We start from the raw sequence: 19,629 nt of genomic DNA on the forward strand, positions 1-19,629 counted from the left end.
GCGGGGCTCGGCTCTGCCCTCGGCCGGGCTCTGCCCTCGGCCCAGCACCGCGGGAAGGGAGCGGTGCCGTGCCCCGGCCGGCTCCCACCTGCTCGCGGGAGGAGCGCAGAGCGGAGCGGCTCCCGGGGGCGGTGCCGTGCCGTACCCTGCTGTGCTGTGCTGTGCTGTGCTGTGCTGCCTGCGTTGGGGCGGGCCCCGGCACCGCCCCGCCCGCCGGGCTGCGCGCCCGCGGAGCCGCCCGCGGCCAGCGCCTGCCGCGGGTCCGGCCGCGGCGGGGGCGCCGGTGGCCGCGCCAGTGCCTGCACTGCGCCGTGCCGTGCCGTGCCGTGCCGTGCCGAGCCGTGCCGTGCCGTGCCGTGCCGCGCCGTGCCGAGCCGAGCCGAGCCGTGCCGTGTCCTGCCCAGCCGAGCCGTGTCCAGCCGCGCCGCACCGCGCTGTGCCGTGGCAGCGCCCGCTCCACGCACCGCCGGCCGCCGCGGGCTCCCTTGCGCAGCCACCCGAGGTAGATCGGCGGAGTTTGCGAGGCCGTGAGGAGGCGGCGAGGCCGTGTGAGGCTCTGGACTGCCCCAGAAGTTTGCTGGCAGAAACTGTTCCCTGTATTGGCAAAGTCGTCAGGCTCTCCTCAGAGGAATACCCCATTGCCTAAGATGAGTGGCTGTAGGAAGCGGTGTAAGCGGGAAATAATGAAATTTGCCCAGTACCTTCTCAGGCTAATCACAGGTTCTCTTCACACAGGTAATGACTGTTTTTCTCTGTAGTCGAGCTGTTCAGCATGATAACGAGAGAATTGCCTAAGGATAATACAGCGTTGTCATTGTTTTATATTATCATTCCTTTCATCTTATAAATAATAATAAAAGAAGATCTGTGAACTACTTTGTGGCTGAGCATAATGAAAACAGAGCAGAATCTGATGTTACAGTGTTTAGACGGTCTGACATTCTCTAAGCCTTTACACACACGAACCCAAATTGGGATGTGAGTGTACGTGGTTCCACCTGTCCACCTGTATGTGTTAGCAGTACTGCAGAGAAGACACATTGGTCATAAAGGATGAATCTTATGTTTTTTATTTTCCCTGTTTCTTGGACTGATATCCTTTGACAAGCACACTACATTCTCTTTCTCGGAGGCTTGGTTTTGCTTATCTAAAGATGTAAATCAGCTGCAATCTGTCAATGGGATGTTGTGGTATCTTGTAGGAAATTGTGAATAACACTTGTGCTTTGCCCTTAAGGAATTTGAAACATAGTGGTTGTCAGCTTTCCTTAGGTAATTTTTCTTCTGTAACCTTGGACTAAGTGTGCAGTACCAGGGAAGGTTTCTAAGCTAGACTGAGCAGATGCTGTAGCTTTCTTATCACTTTGGAAAATATACTTTTCTCACAATTCAGCATTTTCTGTAGCTGTTCTCAACAGCTGACAAATATGATAACTTACATGATGTCATTCTGTATTTATAAAATATAATTGTGTGTCTTTCTAGACTTCAGTTACTTTTTTTTTCCCTTGCAGAGTTGCAAGTCCAGCGTCAGCAGATAATATCCAATTATGCTACCACGATTGTTGAGAATTAAAAGCCATTTATTTAAAGTCATCTGAAAGTTTCAGCTGGTTATTTTAATTTATTTGGTGGTGGTGGTGGTGTGTCGGCTATTTGTGTTTTTTGTTTTGGCACTGATGAACAGATTTGAGAGCAAAGTTGACTCTTTAGCAATAATTGGAAGAATTGATGCATGCAATTAATCAGATTTGGGATTACAATGCTATAAAATCATAGCACAAACACTGACAATGCATACTTCATAGGATGCTTGTAACTTTGGGAAATCTGACACAGCTTTTTAATAACTTTGAGTGTCTGGTAACAGAATTTCCCTGCCTTTATTTTCTCTATTATTCCTAGTCTATCGTAGTTTCTCTTTTGTGAACTGCATCAATTCACATTTTTCTGAAAACACTGGCTTCTTGCTCCTGTGGGTTGCTATGGAAATTAAATAATATATGATGCAAGAAGAAAGATGTGTTAGAAATTCATAGCAATACTCTTTTCACAAAGTCATTTGAGCTTTTCCTTTCCTATCTAGCGAATGATGCACACACTACTCTATTTTTCAGATTGACATTTGTGCTGCAACCTTTCTGAGCTCACAATTCAAAACCATTTCCAAGACTTGCTGTGGATACTGATTCATATGCTATCACTAAAAGAAGTTATTTTTTTTACAAGTAAGCAGCATGTATTCAATGATAAAAAGCCAAGTGGAGTGACCTCAGATGTGTTTCCTTAAAGGCAAGCAAACAAGCAAGCAAAAAATCCCCACTCTTCCTAAGAGCTGAGATTCTTCTGAGGAGATTTTCAGTTTGTTTTTATTACAGGTAATGGTATCTTACTACTCTTATTAAGTTAATAGACTTCATCATGTTCAAATGATGTGGCAAATGAGATCAGGATAATGTGATAGTACCTGAAACGCCAAGGGAGGTAGAGCTACACTGTAAAGCTCTTGCATAGCCCAGTCCTACTCAGTAACCTCAACTGTTGCAAGCCAGTTACTGTTCAGACTGAAAAATCTAATGCATAATTTGTTCTGTTGATAATTAGTTGATAATTAATTAAGATGAATGAGAAAGCCTAGTTGAAAGTGTTAGAAAGTTATACTTTGTATATTAAAGATACTGCTGTTTCTATCTTGAGCATTCAAAAATTTAGGGTAGGTATCAGAAACAAGGTGTGCTTATTTACCTTAGAAGCAGTCAATCTCCTCATCCAAGTGGCCAATTAATTTCAAAGTGTAAATGTTTACTAGGAACCACAATGGTAAATGTAATTTAATTTATATGTTCATGTCTTCTAGTTTCTTTTTCAGGTGTTCCTTAATATTTAAATTATACTTAATACTTTGGAACTACACATTCCTGAAAATACTTGCACTGAGTCTAATCCATCCCTTCTTCCTGTATGGGTAGGCATGTTGAATATATACTTAATCTACACATTTGTACAAGCTGTGCTGCAGCTGGTGCGATTACCTTGATCAGAAAGCAAAACAAAGTAATATGGGAGGGAGACTGGGTCTACTGGCTAAGGAGTCACTGTTGATTACTGGTTCCATAGCTTGTGTTTCATAACCATTTATAGCACTACAGACCTGTTCTGTGGTGAATCTAAATGTTTAAAATAAAAATGGTCCCATATAGCTGTCTGTAATAATACATAAGCATGGACTTGAACTTCATAGTCCACTCAGCTGGAACCAATATTAATGAAACTACCCCCTTGCTTGAAGGTAAATGCTGTATAAATCTTTACAATGGGTTTTAAGTGGCACTCTCTGCATGAATACATCCAGATCTCTCTCATTTTTTTTTTTACAGCACTATGTAAAGTCACTATGATTGATAGCAAAATGTAGTGAAAAGAAATAGTCTTTTAAACAAAGTTTTTAATTTTCCATGATTTCTGTTATATATTAAGTTGATGTGTTTCCACAAGTGAAACCTATTGAAGAAACCCTCATTGAAGATGGCAAACCAAATATCAAACCAATCCCTACTTTGTTGCCTCCTGCCTCTTGACTTGCAAGCACCTGGTCTTTAAAACACTGTCATAAAATCTTGGCACTGCTCTTGAGAATGTTTTAGTTTTTGGATGCAACATGGATTTTTATATTATAAATAACAAAATTAATCATTTTGAGATCAAGAAGTAGGTCACATTATTTTAAAATGGAGGAAAAGTGATTTCAGAGCAATGGCTATGAAATTTTTCTTAACCATCACAACTGATGAAATATTAAAGAGCTGATAGAACCAAAACCACCATTGAATTCAGTGGTAGATTTTCACAATTGCATCCCTTTCAGGCATGTTTATATTAAATGTCTGATATGACCTATGGATATGGGAGGCCAGGTTTTACAGGACAGATTCAAATTCCCAGTTAGCATATATGTATACAGGGAATGAACTGGAGAACAACCCTGGCTGTGAAATTGTTCTCTGTCCAACAAACTGAAGTTATCTCACTCTTCTAGGCTTTTGTAGATTAGGTTAGGGATTGATGTGGGGTTTTTTGACTTCTTTAGATTTTTCTGGAGATTTTGTTTGTTTCTTTATTTTTGAATCTCAAGGTTGATGAAATTGGTGTAAAGTAATATTTATCAAAGGCTTCATATTTTCCTTAGGTAAAAAAAAGCAAACCATTTAGTGAATGCAGGTTGTATTTCCTGATGGCATGTTCTGTGATAAAACAGATTTCCAAAGGCAGTCTCTAGTCCTTCATTTTGCCTCTTTTTTTGCACAGAAATGTTTTCTGGCCTACTGCCAAGAGGAATATATCATCTGAGCATAGCTCTGAAGCTGTGGGAGGCCTCACAACTGTACTCCTCTGACTGTCCTATTTCATGTGCTTATCACTGCCAAAAGTCTGAGAGTGTTTAGGACAGTAGATTATTCTGAATTCCTTCATGGGCTACTCCTTGGTAAATCCAAGAGGAATCACCTTTTTTTGAGTGCTGGTCCCTTGACTTCTATGGTGCATAATATAAGTAGAATAAATTAAAAGACAAAAATTATGCAAAATATCAAAATAATCTTAAAAAGTATGAGACAAAGAGAGCAGATAAAAAGATGTTTCCCCTTTTTATGCAAACAGGATATAACATAAAATTATTTTAAAAGGTCCTTTTATCTTGAAGATATGGAAAACCTAAAATGTCAACATCTATAGGAAAAGACATTGAATGTGTTTCCAAATGCCTTTTTTATTGCTGAAATTTTTCTTTTTTCTTTTTTTCTTTTTTCTTTTTTCTTAATACAAAATCAGTATTATTCATGAACCTAATTAGTCTTTTTTCATTTATTTTTAATAGGAAAGAATTCCAGATTCAAGGTCGGAATCTCTTGGCTGTTGCCTATGAGGTAGTTTGAACCTCTGGGGTTTCAGAAACTTTTCCTATACAGAGGTGCAGTGTTCTCTCTATAGATACTTTCACAAGTTATAATGTGCAAGAGTGAAATATTTGCCACATCCTGTTTAGGAAAAGAAGTCTCATTAATTTAAAATATACCATTCCAGATTTCACTCGAAATTCTGCATTGTACTTTATGCTTGCTCTATTTTCTGATTAGGACTGGCAACTTTTGCGGGTGCTGTCTTGTTATTCATCTCCCTCTGAGAGAAATTCCTTCAGTGGAAGGGTGTTGTGGATACTGAATGGGATATCCCACTAGTTACAGTGGGATTTCAAGTAGGTTTCATGCACTACCTGACAGAGGTGTTTGAGTATAAAACATCAGACTTTGAAAAAAAAATATCTGAAAAAATACCATCCAACCAATTCACCTAATATATTTAACAAGAGCTATCAGCAACAACAATTTTGTTGTTGTTGTTGTTGTTGTTAGCTCTTGTTAAATATATTAGGTGAATTTTGCCAGAGTCCTCCTGTAATGTTTCTAGGATTTTTCATTTATTGCATTGTTGAGGTAGCTGGCTTTTGAAACCACTTTTATATTGTGCTATCCCTCGGTGTACTATCACTCCAATAGGCATTTTGTTTAGAATACACTGTAGTACAGACAGTGCTCTGAGACAAAAGACCAAGATGTACTGAGCTTAGTTGCAGGCAATGTGAAATATATTCTGGGAAAAGCTGAGAATGCCTTAACTTAATGTACTTAAAATGCATTCTGCTTCAAATTGGAAAAAATTTAAAATATTTAGTTTGTTCCCTTAAAAATCAATCCTACTTATATGCCTCTCATGTGCTGCAGATTTATTGTGAACTTTCAGCAATTTTGTAGAAAATTGCTCAGATTTCAAGTAGTATAATTTGTTACAAAATGTGTTATAATAAATTACATTTAAGCACTCAAAAATTATAAATTTTTCCCTCGTCGGAAATGGGTCTACATAGACTGCCTTTGCTCTTCCCGATTTGCAATTCAGTGTTGTGCAAAATGTTTCAGCTTCAAGTTCTATAATCCTGCATATTTGAGATAGACTGAACTTCACAGATGCATGAAGCAGTAGTGGATACCTTGAAGTGGGGCATCTAAAGGCAATGCCCTTATCTTTAAACATATTCTCCTGAATATTTTTAAATATTTGACTCAAATGTCCCATGTTTTTCAGGCATTAACATCATATAACCTATATAAAGAAGATTTTTTCTCCAGATCATTCCAAAAGAGCCCTCACTGAAGTCTTAAGGCTTCTTATGGTGTGTTAATTGGAAAAGGACAAAGTTAGCATGCTGCATAGCATTTCTGTTGAAAAAATTGAGATTTTACTCTCTCATTCCAAGTCTGAATTTTAATTAAAATGAAAGATAACAGTTCATCTTCTCTTGCAAATGACACATTGGAAAGCATCCTGTAGTCACATTAATAATCTTCCCTTTGGAAGTCCTGCTTTCTGTGCTGTTCTTGTAAGAGTCCAAACTACTAATGTCATTTATAAATATAGTATTAAAAATTCAGCTGTGCATAAGGCACAGCACTTGATAATATGCTTTAAAATGCTCTTAAAAGAACTTTTTAAAAGTTACCAAATCCTGCAGACAAAATGTTGGAAAATGGCAACATTAGGACTATCTCAGTACAATATAATACAGTTCTTCAGTGTGTGTGTACTTTTCATTTAACCATTGCACAGGGTAGCTTGGAGTATAGAAGCAGCAAGGAGAATGATATATTTAGATTAGAAATTTGGGTGCAAACAGAAATAAACACAGTCTTGGAATGCACAGACTGGTTTTTTTAGTCGTTATGTTTTTGTTCCTTTTATAAGGACTTTCTACTGCAGACAGATATTATACAATGATTCGCAAAGACACTAAAATGACAGGTAAAATTCAGTGTGAGGTAAAATAAAGTAGTACATGCTGGACAAAATGAGCTTTATGTCTGAATGGATGAGCAGTGAGCTTGCTACTGGCCAGGAATGAAACCCTGGGGCTGAAAAACCTGTGAAACCCCTTACTAAAGGGTGTTGTCAGTGCAAAAAGTTCTGCATGAGTCCAGAGGGACCAGCCAGGTAAAGAGTTGGAAAACAAACCTGTTGGGAGACTCTGTCTAGATTAAACATGTAAGAATTTCCCTGAGATGAAAGTAGTCCATGGCTATGAAAGTGTCAGGGGAAAATGTTCTAAGTGCTTCTCCTGTTTCTTATTTTCACTGGGCATACACTGACAGCTGTTGGTGAAGACAGGATATTGAGCTGGATGGTCTAAACCAATATGGTAGTTTTTATGTTGCTAACCTGCATTCAAAAAGGGTGATTCCTGGATTTACCAGGGAGCAGCCTTTGAAAGAGTTCAGAATAATCTACTGTCCAGAACAGTCTCAGATTTCTGGCAGTGATAGGCACATGAAATAGGACAGTCAGAGGAGAACAGTTGTGAGGCCTCCCACACCTGTGCTCGGATGATATATTCCTCTTGGCAGTAGGCCAGAAAACATTTCTGTGCAAAAAAAGAGGCAAAATGAAGGACTAGAGACTACCTGTGGTAATCTGTTTTATCACAGAACATGCCATCAGGAAGTACAACCTGCATTTACTAATTGGTTAGGGTTTTTTTTTACCTAAGAAAAATATGAAGCCTTTGATAAATACTACTTTACACCAATTTCATCAGTCTTGAGATTTAAAAACAAACAAAAACCCAATCACAAAAGTCAAAACAAGCTTCTCTGGGGTTGGATGTTTTCACTGTTTCAATCAGCAGCTGTATTCCTGCCTCTTTTTGTTCTCAACTAAGTGATCTTGACTGAGCATTTTCCTGCAATGGCTAGAAGTTTAAAGCAGATAGATTAAATGGAGTTATAAACTGAATATTAAGTCAACTGAAATAGTTTTTCAGACAGTGTTTTTACAGATTACTGATAAGAATCACTTCTTTTTTTTTTTTTAATATCTTGTGTTTGTTAGGCTTCACATATGGAATAGCCTTAGGATAAGTTCTATGAACTAGTCCATAGGAAAGTGTATGTGGATATACTTTTTTTTTTTCCTGTAGTATTAAATACCCTGAAAAGGGATGGGAAACTCTAATGATGAATAAAAATGAGTATCATCTAAAGCAGGGCTAGCTAGGGAAGGTGGGTGCATCCTATCAGTAGCAGTGTCAATTGCTGATCATTCTGATGGAGGTTTTAAAACCCCAGTCTTTTTGGACCTGCTTCAACATTTTATTTGTAGCAGTTAAGGGAAAGATGCAAGCTGGGAATAAAAATGAGAAACCATGACAATCTCATGCACTCAAATAGGATGATATATGTATGTACATTTAGTGACTGCAGTAATAGTGTATATTTTAACTTTTAGTTTCATGGATGTCCCTGTCTTCCAAACTGGGATAACCGCATGTTCATACTTAACAGTCTGCAAGGGCTATCCTAAATCTGAGCCTGTATTAGCAGAAAATATTTTCTTCATTTGTTTAATATTTGAATTCTGTAAGGACATTAGAAATAGACAACGGCCAGTTCAATACCGTGTTTGGATATGAAGTTAATGGCCAAGCTGGAAAATAGCAGTGATATGTTGGCTTGGAAATGCATGGGCACTGAACTACCTGCCAACAGCACTTCAGCCTTTAACTGGCAGTTCTGTGTGACTGGCTGTGATACAGCCAAACAGAAACAGTAGAACTGATAAAACTTAATGCTGCTTTGTGGCTGGTGAATGCCAGTCTTATGTCCCATTACACTGGCAGTCACCTGTTCATGGGCAATAACACAGTGACCCTGGTTGCCACACCACCTCTGTTGTCTTTCCTGGCGTGGTGTGATGGTCTTTACTTGCTTTACTGTGTTTTCAGACCAAATTAATTGGTAACATTTATATTTTCTGTGTATAATCCTGTTCATTTGAATTCCACTTAGAGATTATGTGTCTCTGAATTGGATATTGACTCATGTGAACTCTTCACTTGCCTCCTGTCTCTTCATGGTGACAGCCTGTCATAGAAGACAATGCAATTCACTCCAATACCTCTTTCATTTCCAAAACTGAAGTACTGACTTTTGATGTAATTTAAAATCAAACAAACAAATGAAAAACTGTCTGAAATAAAACTCCTGAACTTTTCACTGCAAAAAGCTGCCAAAATTGGATCAATTGTTTTTTTAAATATTAACTAAGATTTTACCTTTATATTCTATTTTTTAAGTGCAAATGTATGTTTTTGTATTTTTAACTGAAATCTGTATCATGGTGCAAATATGTATGCACTTGGACCAAGGGGGTTCACTCCCCTGAAATGCTTCAAAAAATTAAAAAATATTTTATTTTGTAAACTTCCTTTTTAAAGCTACAGCAGGTAGTCTAGGGGGTCCTGCCAATGAGGGTTTCTGCTAACATTGAACATTTTGAACATAAAACATATATTTATTGTTATTAGATTCCTGCAGTATTGAACTCTAACTTGTTTTAATTCTGCATTTGAAGTTCTATTCCAAATAATATAGATGCCATAGTTTTATAAATTAAGTTTGTCATTACTGTTTCTTCAGAATACATAAAGTAAGCATATACAGTACTGTATATGCTTATGGTGTATGTATGAGTCAAATAGGTCTTTATCTTTTAAAACTGGTAACAATTGGATTTACCTTCTTGAGCTTTTTATGGAGTCTCCATCTAGGCAGTGTGATTAACTTTAAATATAAAATCAAAGTGTTTAGGATGCAGAGGAAAAAAGTCTGTTTTCATCAACAGCCATACTCCATTAGTTTAAGAAATTGAATAAATATGAAAAGAGGTACTCGATTTTGTGTTTGTTAGTCTGGTTTTTGTCAGCAGATTTGTAATTTTTTAAATACCCTTTATGAGGCATGTGAATAAAGTCAACATTTAGAATTTGTGCAGTGCAGACCTTTCTGTGACAGCTATTGTAAACATCATTTAATTTCAGGGAAAAAAGTGACAGTTGATCATTTATATTTGATTTATAGTAACACTTGTAAAGGTCAGCAGAAAATAGATTCCTTAGTCAACTCTAAAAATAGGAATTAGGCTCCTTTGTCATTTACTTCTCAAAAGTTTGTCCATAGATTCTTTATTCTAATCACTACATGTCATTACGTTAGTTTAAGAATTTCTTTAAAAATACCGGGTCAGGTTTTCCCCTCAGATGATTTCCTTGGGACAAGGGCGTGGTATAATTTGGGGGCTCTGGTTTCTTCAGCACTTAAAAACTGAGAGTTGCTGGTCAAATGGGGTGCTGACACACACAGATGCATCCAGCTTGGGGCCAAAAAAATTGGGTTCATTTCTAATCAATTAGAGTACACATAGTATGGGTACATACACCTAGGACAGTCAACTGTTGTTGATTATTCAGATTATCTTAGATTATGTACAAATTTATAAAAATATATGTTTAAAATTTATAAGTATACCCAGTTTTAAATAAATACCTCTTCTCTACAATATTAGTTTTCACTTACAAGTTTTAAATGTGCCCATATCAGCATCTCTCAGGTACAATCAGTACTCTTACCATCTAATTCACTATCAGTGATGCCTGTGGAATCCACAACAGTAAACAGTAAAATCTGCAGAGCCTTCTGTAGAAAATACATCTGAAATTGCTTCATTACTCTCAATGTGAGGCTAATGATTATATATATTCAGTCAATTTCCCCAAATCATCATATGTTTGTTCCCAGACAAACAAATATTAAGCAACAATGATAAACTGCTTTTGAATAGCTGTACTGCAGCCTAACACAAGTTTTGTAAGCAGCTTCCATTACTGCTTCAGAAAAGGTGTTAAAGCATAAGAGAAATGTAAGGAATTGTCTTCATGTGAAGATTTAATTGAAATTAAGTAAAACTGTTACATTGCAGAAAAATCAGAACTGAAGTGACCTCATTTTAATTTAGCATAATTCATTTCTCAAGGAAATGAAACCAAATTCTATTTTAATTCTGAATGAGTGGGTCTCAGCAGTGACTGAATTAATCTTAACTATTCCACCTTACTGATAATTAATAATTAACTTCCCTGAGTAGCCTATGTGTACAGCTCCTCAGGATTCCTGAAAAGGCATAAGGGCTTTTTACTGAGGACAGGAAAATTTTTAATTTATTCAATCAGCTTACTGTCAAGAGAACAGAAAATATAAAATAAGACTTTAAGGAAAATTAAGGCTGAGGGTAAGGAGAGAGGATTGAGGAGAAAGAAGAGCACAGTGACACTAGTAAATAAAAATGTACATTTATGTGCAGCCTCTGATACCTCTACTTTATTGTGTATCTGATTCAACCTTGGTGTAAAGCTGCAGGCAAATCTGTACCAATGAAGAGTTTGGTCTGAGAGAAATGTTTAGTGGACAGCATGGTGTCATATCTTCACTCTCAGCACTCTGAACCTCTAGCATTGAAGGCAAAATTTTTACATTGTAGAAATATTTATTCCTTCAAAATTGGACTGACTTTTGAGTCCAGTGAGTTACAACAGTAGCTGAAATGCATGTTGGGGAAGACAGAGGTGATGGTGGCTGACAGTCACTGCTCACTTTCAGTTTGATGTATCTGTTACCCTGACTGCTGGTTTTGGAAGTTTCATTGCTATTCAGGCACTCTCCCTCTTGTCACACACAGGTGAATTTAAGTGCTGCAACATCCCCTGTGTTCGCGTTCACAATGCTCTGAAACTTTAATGCTGAGTGACAGATGGGAATAGGAACAGCAGGGCATTCCTGCCCTGTGAAGACCTACCAGATGAAGTGCTTGAAGCTCCTCAAATAACTGCTGTAGTCTATTGTGAGAAACTAATTGGATTGTATGTATTGCTTACAGGAAGTTCTGGACCGATCTATTAAATTACTTACCTGTTGTCTGTATAGTATCGTACTGTGACAGTAATTGAAATGTCATCCTGTGGAGACAGTGTAGGACTAAGGCCAGTCCTTCAATGAGTAGTCTGCTGAGATGTTTTCATCAATCAAGCTGTACCATATAGTAAAAAGGTATCCTTTTTCATCAAGGAGGAAACTACCCTTCAAAAAGCAATAGAATTCTTGTAAATATCCTGGAGTGGGTCCGGCTGAGGGTGACAAGGGTGTTTAAGGGAGTGGGGCATCTCTCTTATGAGGAATGACTGGGGGAACTGGGCCTGTGCATCCTCAAGAAGAGACAATTGAGAGGGAACCTCATCAGTGTCTGTAAAGGAAGGTTTCAGGAGGATGGAGCCAGCCTCTGCTCAGTGGTGCCAAGAAACAGGACAAGAGGCAATGGGCAGAAGCCAATGCCCAGGAAATTCCATCTGAATATGAGGAAGGACTCACTGTGTGTGTGACTGCACATGGAAGAGGTTGCCCAGAGAGGCTGTGGAGTCTCCCTGACTGGAGATACTCAAGAGCTGTCTCGATACATGTGCTCTGGGAAGGTCCTGCTTGTGCAGGGAGGTTGGACCACTGTGGTCCCTCCCAGCCTGATCCATTCTGTGATCCACCTTAACAATTTAAATGGACACTTTGCCGTGTGTGTCCCCCATGTACAAAATTAGTAGCAGTACTCTTATCTCCTATCTTACCAGGTAGAGCTCATCAGTAAAGAGAGCCACGTAATGATAGAAAATAGAGTGTTTACACTTTTCAGTGATTTTATGTTGACTGTTTACTTTTAGTTGTATTGCTGCTGATCAAAGTCAGAAAATTTAGGCTTGACATTTTCTTTCTACTATGGCTTACTTGTAAGATAAACATATACTGTGGCATTGTATGTATGGCTGTATGAACAGCAACAACAAATTTTTACAATACTGTTCTTTCCAAACAATACAACATTTTAGTTTATATTTTGTATTACTACTTTTTTTAAAAATTTAATTAATCTGCATCAAATACCAGATCTGTATTGCACCATAACTACTTAAGACATACCACCAAAGTGTATACCTGAGGTTGAAGCATTCCACACTTAAATAGACTCAGTACTTTAACTACATCTATACCTTACCTGGGGGTGCATTGGCTTTAAAATCTGACAGGGCAAAGGATGAGAGGCAGAAATGATTGCACCACAGTGAATTGAAAAAATGAAGCAAACATCATGGTATGCCTGTGGATCTGGGAGCTATGAAGGGGAATGTGCAATGCTGAAGCTTTAGCCAGCTGGGCCATGGAGGAGCAGAATTTGAAGGAAGAAGCCTTCAAACACATATAATTGTGTCTAGAGGGCACTGGGAAGGTGATGGGTAGAGGAAATATCCTGCTTCATGTTTATGCCCCCTTACAGGCTGAAGCAGTGTGGAGGATCCTCACGGCACTTACAGCTCTCTGCAGATTGAATATGGCATAGGAAGCAATGCTGGAGGTCAGTAGTAAGGAGATGAGCAGGGCTTATCTTAGATTTTTCCAAATTATCTCTATGCATTTAAATGTCACTTATTTTGTCTCCTTACAGGATAGATTTGTATTCACAAAACTGATACTACATACTAACATTTTTTTTTTGGAAAATAACTTTTTTAATAACAATCTTGAAAATAAAATATTTTTCTTCACAGTGGCATGCATATATATCTTTGCTTTTGCTACTTTCTGTTAAGTCCTTTATAATCTAGGAAATTCAGGTCTAGTAGTACTCAAAAATGTACAGTCCCCCTGCTATAACAGTTCTGTATGGTTGCTCTTCAATTCTTTTTTATTCTTCTGTAATGATTCAAAACATTTTATTTGGTTTTTTTACGGACCTGCTGCTAAGCTAAGGTTTACTTAGACCTATGAATTACAAGAGTACGTTTCCATTTTTCAGTACTTGTGGTTTGTCTTGACTCACCACCCTATGGTGTGAGGTAAAGTTGGTTTTCCTACCTGCCTTACATTGGCTGCTTTGTTTCATCTGCTTGCTGTCTTTGATCACTTCATCCCTGGTCACTCAGTTCTGTGTGGTCCTTCTGCACTTCTAACCCTTCACTGAATATCACCAGTGGATTTTTCTAGCTTCATTATTCATCCTGTGTTTCTGGACACTTGTGAATATGCTGAACATTTGGAGCTTTGGCATTTGCCTTCTAGGGACTCCTTCACTGTAACTATCTTCTGATGTGATGTCACTGCCTGTAACTACTGCATTTCCTGCCTTTGTCCTTTTTTTTGTTTTTTAAATGTATCATTAAAGGCTGGCAGACTCCTAAAAGTAGGGCATCCAAATCAAGTGGTCATACACAGACTGAAAGGGAACTGATGCCTGAGACCTGCCACAAAAGATCAGTGATCTCCTTAGAACTGGGCCACTGCGTACCACTCATTTGTTTAAATGAATTTAAAACTCTTTTTTGGCCTTTTCTCTTTTCTTTCTACTAGAATAACAAGGTATTAAAACACATTACTAGTGCAGAGTGTATCTATGTAAGCCACTGTGAATTTCTTCTAAACAGAACAAGAGGAATGACTCTCTTATTCCAGTGCTTTGTGAGACTCAGTAATGCCTTTGAAGAGATTCTTCCATGCATGCTACTGGCAATCATTAAGATCTGTCATTGTAAAACAGCACTTGGTTGACTAGATAGACAGTGAAACTGATTTGAGACTTTTGTTTCACCACCAATTCCCTGTCAAGGACAAGCTGGTTCAGCTCATGGGTAAGTACCATGGGACCTTGGTGCCTACATTCTGCTGAAGTCCAAGAAAACTGGATAAAACTGCTGCCTGTGCTTTGATCCTTTCCAGTCCTGGGGCAGAAGTCATTCTGGTACAATTAAGTAGCTTGGTATCTGTCTTATGATGTAGGATTAAAGACTTAGCATTCCAGCAGTGGATTCCTGAAAAGTCCAATCAAGAAAATACGTCAAAGGCATACAAATGCATAAGTGCAGTAGCACATGACTCAATACACAGTAAAGTTGCCAGGACAAGTCTCTTTCAGAAGTGAGTGATAAGCTGCTTTAATATAATTCTACAGCAGTCATACCCTTTCCTCATCCCAGCCAGAGGCTGGAATACCTTTCTCAGAAGGTCACCTTCCACATAGATTCTTTTTACAACCCAATTTGTTAACCTCTTCTCTCAGGCAGTCTGTTGCACAGTATCCTGTCTCCTAGTGACACAAAAAACCCCCTACTGGGGCTACTAAAAATTCATCATGTGTAATTTGTTGTAGATTTTTTTTCCTTGCTGCGTCCCCAGACTGAGAGCAGTAGCTGTTGGAAATTGAGTGCTTAAATTACATGGCAAACTATGATAAATTTCCAGGCATAGAACTGTACCAACTGCCAAACTAAACTACTCATTTTCATTTCAGTTGGTCGTAAAAATGCAATCAAACATCCTGGATCCCAGATGGAAGTTTATAAAATTTAATTTGTTTCACTCTGTACAATTTAAAAAAAAAAGTGTGTTGTAGAAGTTGTGATTTTTTTTAAGAACCCATTGCATTTAGGTCATTGATTTTAACAGATAATTTTTACTCTGCTTATTATTTTTCTTTTAAAGTTGTATTTTAAGCAATTTCATTATGCATCAAAATTTGAAAAATAATTTGCAAGAAAATAGTAAGTGTGAAGAATTCTGCCCATCCCTTAAGAGTTCAAAAAGTCATCTATAGAAATTGCAGTAAACTAGGGGTTGGTTTTGGTGTCTGTGGATTTTCGGTTTTGTTTTTTATTTGTTTATATTTTTGTTTGTTTGCTTTTTTTATTTTACAGTGCTGCTGACAAGAGGGCATTCACCTCTCATGCTGGTGCCCATGAATGACCCTTTGGTTTCCAGTTGGTCACAGCTGTCCTTCATGCTGCTGAGCTGTTGCAGTTCAGACTGGGATTCCAGAAGGCAAAGGTCCTTTGTCATTGTAGATAGAGTGGAAAAGTTAAAGTGCGTGGCCCTGTACTCAAGATCTGCATTCTGATGTTTCCATTTCTATAGAAATGCAGTACTGAACAGCAGTGGGAAAAAAATTCTGGGACATTTCCCATTAAGACCCTTTTATATTCCCCTCTTATTTTATTTCTTGGTCTTCTTAAGAACATGTGATTTTGGCTCTAGTTTCTGCTTTTTTTTTTTTTTTTTTCTTTTTCTATGTCAAGGTATGGAGTGATGCTAAAATAACAGTTTGTTCCTGCTTGATGTTAAAATAACAGTCTGTTCCTGCTCTCAAACACATAATTAGCAGACAGCAGGGAAGAAAATTATTTTCAAAACCCAAAGACTAGGTCCCCAAATGGATGTCAATTACTGATACACGAAGTATGTAAGCTGTCAAAACTGGTGACTGTTTTTTTGTTTGATATCTCCTATGATGTACAGCAAGGGTTTTCTCCTGGAAACTCAGATTCATTATGTTATAGAAAAAAAGGACTTCAATGAGAGGAAATGGTATAAATATTTTTTCATTTTTTTCCTCAACTTGCTGAATTAAAAGAATGTATTTTAAACATACTTAGAATATTGCTTTAGAAATATCTCCAGCATGCTGTAGGCCATGGAAGTAGTTGTGTATTTGCTGATAGGAAACCTCAGGCATAGGATTTCTTTAATTATCTCATTAATATTCCAAACACTTTATTAAGGTTTTATTCCTAAATATATATATATAATGCTCTTGTGTAATACTGCTCTAAGTCAGTGCAAGGAGAAAAATTGGATGCAGATTTCCCTGTACTCTATTCCAATGGTTTTGTAGTATACATTTAATTTCCACAGGTCCTGTATAGTGATATCTATACCCTACCTACAGCCCCTGTTTTCTACTCAGTTAAGAAATAGAACTGAACTAAGAATTCTAAAAAATATTCGCTAAACAACTTTTTGAGAAAAGTTTCAAAGTATATCCAACAAACAATTCTTAAGGAAAGGTTTCAAAGGTTTCCAAGAAGCATATTTGCAGAATGTCCTTGAAGGACTCTACTGAGATACTGTATAAAGATATTAATCTGCTTTCACCCCAGAAGTATCTTTTCTTAAAGAGACTGTTCAGTTTCCATCTAGCATGTTTGTTTGTTTTTATGTTTAAATAGAGATGAAGGATTGGGTCCTTCACTGTTCTGGCCTTTGCCTCTGGGTGAAGTTCAGCAGCTCTCTGCTATCTTCATTTAAGAGCTCTTTTACCTGACAAGGTCTTCACATTATTTACCTTTTTATTCTCTTGCCCCTGTAATGCAAGCAGTTGCTTGATGGAGTAAAAGGTTTACTTTGCTTTGTAGTACAGCATTGGTTTTGTCTTTCCAGTTTGTAATTGGTCATACATTAAATTCTCCTATTCCTTAGCCAGTGCCTGCAAATCACGAGTTTAATTTCCTGACCCTTCACTGCTTTCCTCTTGCTCCTTTAGGCTTGTAAACTCTGACCACTTAAATATCACATTTCCTTTCAGGTTGTTATCACAAGAAACTCTGATTAATAGTCCAGACTGGAATAACAATCATGCAGTGACCCTTTTGTAAAAAGCTTGCAAAATAATCCTTCTAAAAGAAGCAATTTGGAATAAAGGTTGGACTTGATGATCTTGGAGGTTTTTTCCAACATTTCTGTGACTCTATAAGTGAGGAAAGATTGTGTATATGAAGCATTATTTACCTCAAATGGTAGTGTTTTATTGTAGAGGATTGCTGAAATTGCTAACTTAATTTTTTTTTTCCTATTGTTGTTGAGTTTTGGCTACAGGCTTTTTGACTTAAAGATAGGCATGTATTTATGCTCCAGGACTCGTTTTCTGTGTTTTCATATTCAGGACAAAGAGCACATTCACTCTGACAAGATTGTGAACTAAAGGTACACTTTTTTATCAACAAAAGTTTATTTGGGGTCTTTTGATCTTTTATCTAAAATCTCAGCCTGATCTGTTGTCAGAATTTATTTAGCTGCAAAAATTTATGAAATTAACTCTGGACTTAGAAGAGGCACAGGTAGACAAGGTGGTTATTTATTCATGCTCTTGTTTAGTTCTTATACTAAATACTTCTCTTTGGAAAAGTCTTATAGCCCTCTCAGGCTGAGCTAAGTTGGCGTTATTGGAAGCCACCTTGTTTTGGAGTCAGCTGTTGGCAGTAAGCTTCTTTGTTCCCCCTGAGTTGTTCTAGGAAAAAAAAAAGTGAAGTTTGGGAACACTCTGTAGATCTCTTTTCTGACTCCACAGAAATGTCATTTCATTATTTCATTTATGAGAATTGCTTTTGTTTGCTTCATTAGTTTCATTTTTAATAATAAATGCTATTTAGAAATCCTTCTGAGCCAAGTAGTCTTACAGTAGCCTTCTCTATTCTGCCTTTGAGGTAACCCACACTGGGTAATTGGAAGTTCTGTAGAAGATGCTTGCATGTGATTATGTCAAATTACTCAGTTTGGTTGCCTCATTTCTTTTTTTTTTTTTTTTAATGTGTCTTAATTAACAAGCTATTGCTTACATTTCTTAAAGCCTGACATAAACAACAGGTCTTTTTGTGAGTACTTTGAAAGTTAACAGGCCTGGGATTTTTGCTTGCTTCTAATTGAGGCCTGTTACTCCTCTGAATTTTGGGTAAAGAGACTTGCTTTGTTGATGAAAAGCTAGATAGTGAGAATGCATTAGAACTTTTAACACCTTTCAAAGCAGAAAGGTTGATAAAAGTGCTTTGGCCATAGCTGTCCTTTCATGCAAACTGTGGATGCAAATGGACATGGAAGGTGTGAGGGAAGAACATAAGAAAAGGAGTATACAGAGTTTTGCTCCTAGTGCCACTGGAATCAGGAATTTCTTTTTGCCTCATGCTTCTGTTTGAAAATTTTGGGGCATGAATACTGCATTTCCCTTGTTTTGGAAAACAAAGCACACTTATGGCTTTATGGACTGGGTGTTTCTACAGACTCCTAGGAATAAAGAAACCCTATTACATTTAACAGCATCTCAGGGAAGGTGTCAGCTTGTTTCCTGAATGTGATAAAACACAAGAGAGTTATTTTTGCCTGTGTCAAGAAATTGGTGTCTGTAGCTTAGTTCAGCAACTGGAAAACTCTGATTCTGCTGGGTTGACAACTGCCCTTGGTTGACTCCTTGGAGTTGTGAAATCCCACTATTAATACAATAATTTTTATCAGGAAAAATACTTTTTTTACAATACTAGAGAACCCTATAAAATCATATCAAGACAATTTTTGTAATATAAAATTGACTATGGGACTCAGCAATCATGCAAGACTGGGATTTAAGGGAAAAAATTAAAACTGAAACCAAAATATTTCCAAGCAATTTTTAATAAGCCAGTGTAGTGAAAATCCAGACAAAAGGTGCCAGAATTTTGTGACCTGCTCATGGTTATTGCTGACTAATGGTGTTATTATTTAATTACTGTCCCAGTATTTGATTAACATTTCATTAAGAAGATATTTTGCCATTGTTTCACAATCTCTGCTAAATTAGAACTTTAAGTAGTTTTAATGCTTTTTACTTTAACCCAAGCTTATTGTCTTAGAAAATTAATTTGCCAAGGCGTCTTCCACATTCCATCAAATCCACAGAGGATGTCATGGTTAATGAGGGCACCATTTGAGCCATTCAGTTAATTGAGTTTGTTGTGGCCATTTTTATAAGGTGAACTGTACATCTGTTCTGTGTCATTTTAAGGATAACTTGAGTTAGCATACCTTTTCACTTTGAGGCTACTGTTGCTTTTTCAATCTTTTTTTTTTTTTTTCACGT

At 37.5% G+C, this 19,629-nt stretch overlaps 1 protein-coding gene across 5 annotated transcripts in view; it reads left to right on the forward strand.

Moving 5' to 3' along the window:
• Positions 1-19,629, forward strand: part of KCNIP4 (potassium voltage-gated channel interacting protein 4) — a 389,496-nt gene that overhangs the window by 102,207 nt on the left and 267,660 nt on the right. The window contains exon 1 of one of the 5 annotated variants that reach the window (XM_054633543.2): positions 603-735. The exons of the other annotated variants lie outside the window; for them this stretch is intronic. Coding sequence (XP_054489518.1) covers positions 648-735 — 88 coding nt within the window. The 5' untranslated portion in view covers positions 603-647. Of the gene's footprint in view, positions 1-602; positions 736-19,629 lie in introns of those variants that run through there. 5 annotated transcript variants of the gene reach the window in all.

Source organism: Agelaius phoeniceus, chromosome 4 (genome assembly GCF_051311805.1).
Source record: "Agelaius phoeniceus isolate bAgePho1 chromosome 4, bAgePho1.hap1, whole genome shotgun sequence".
NCBI classification, from domain to species: Eukaryota; Metazoa; Chordata; class Aves; order Passeriformes; family Icteridae; genus Agelaius; species Agelaius phoeniceus.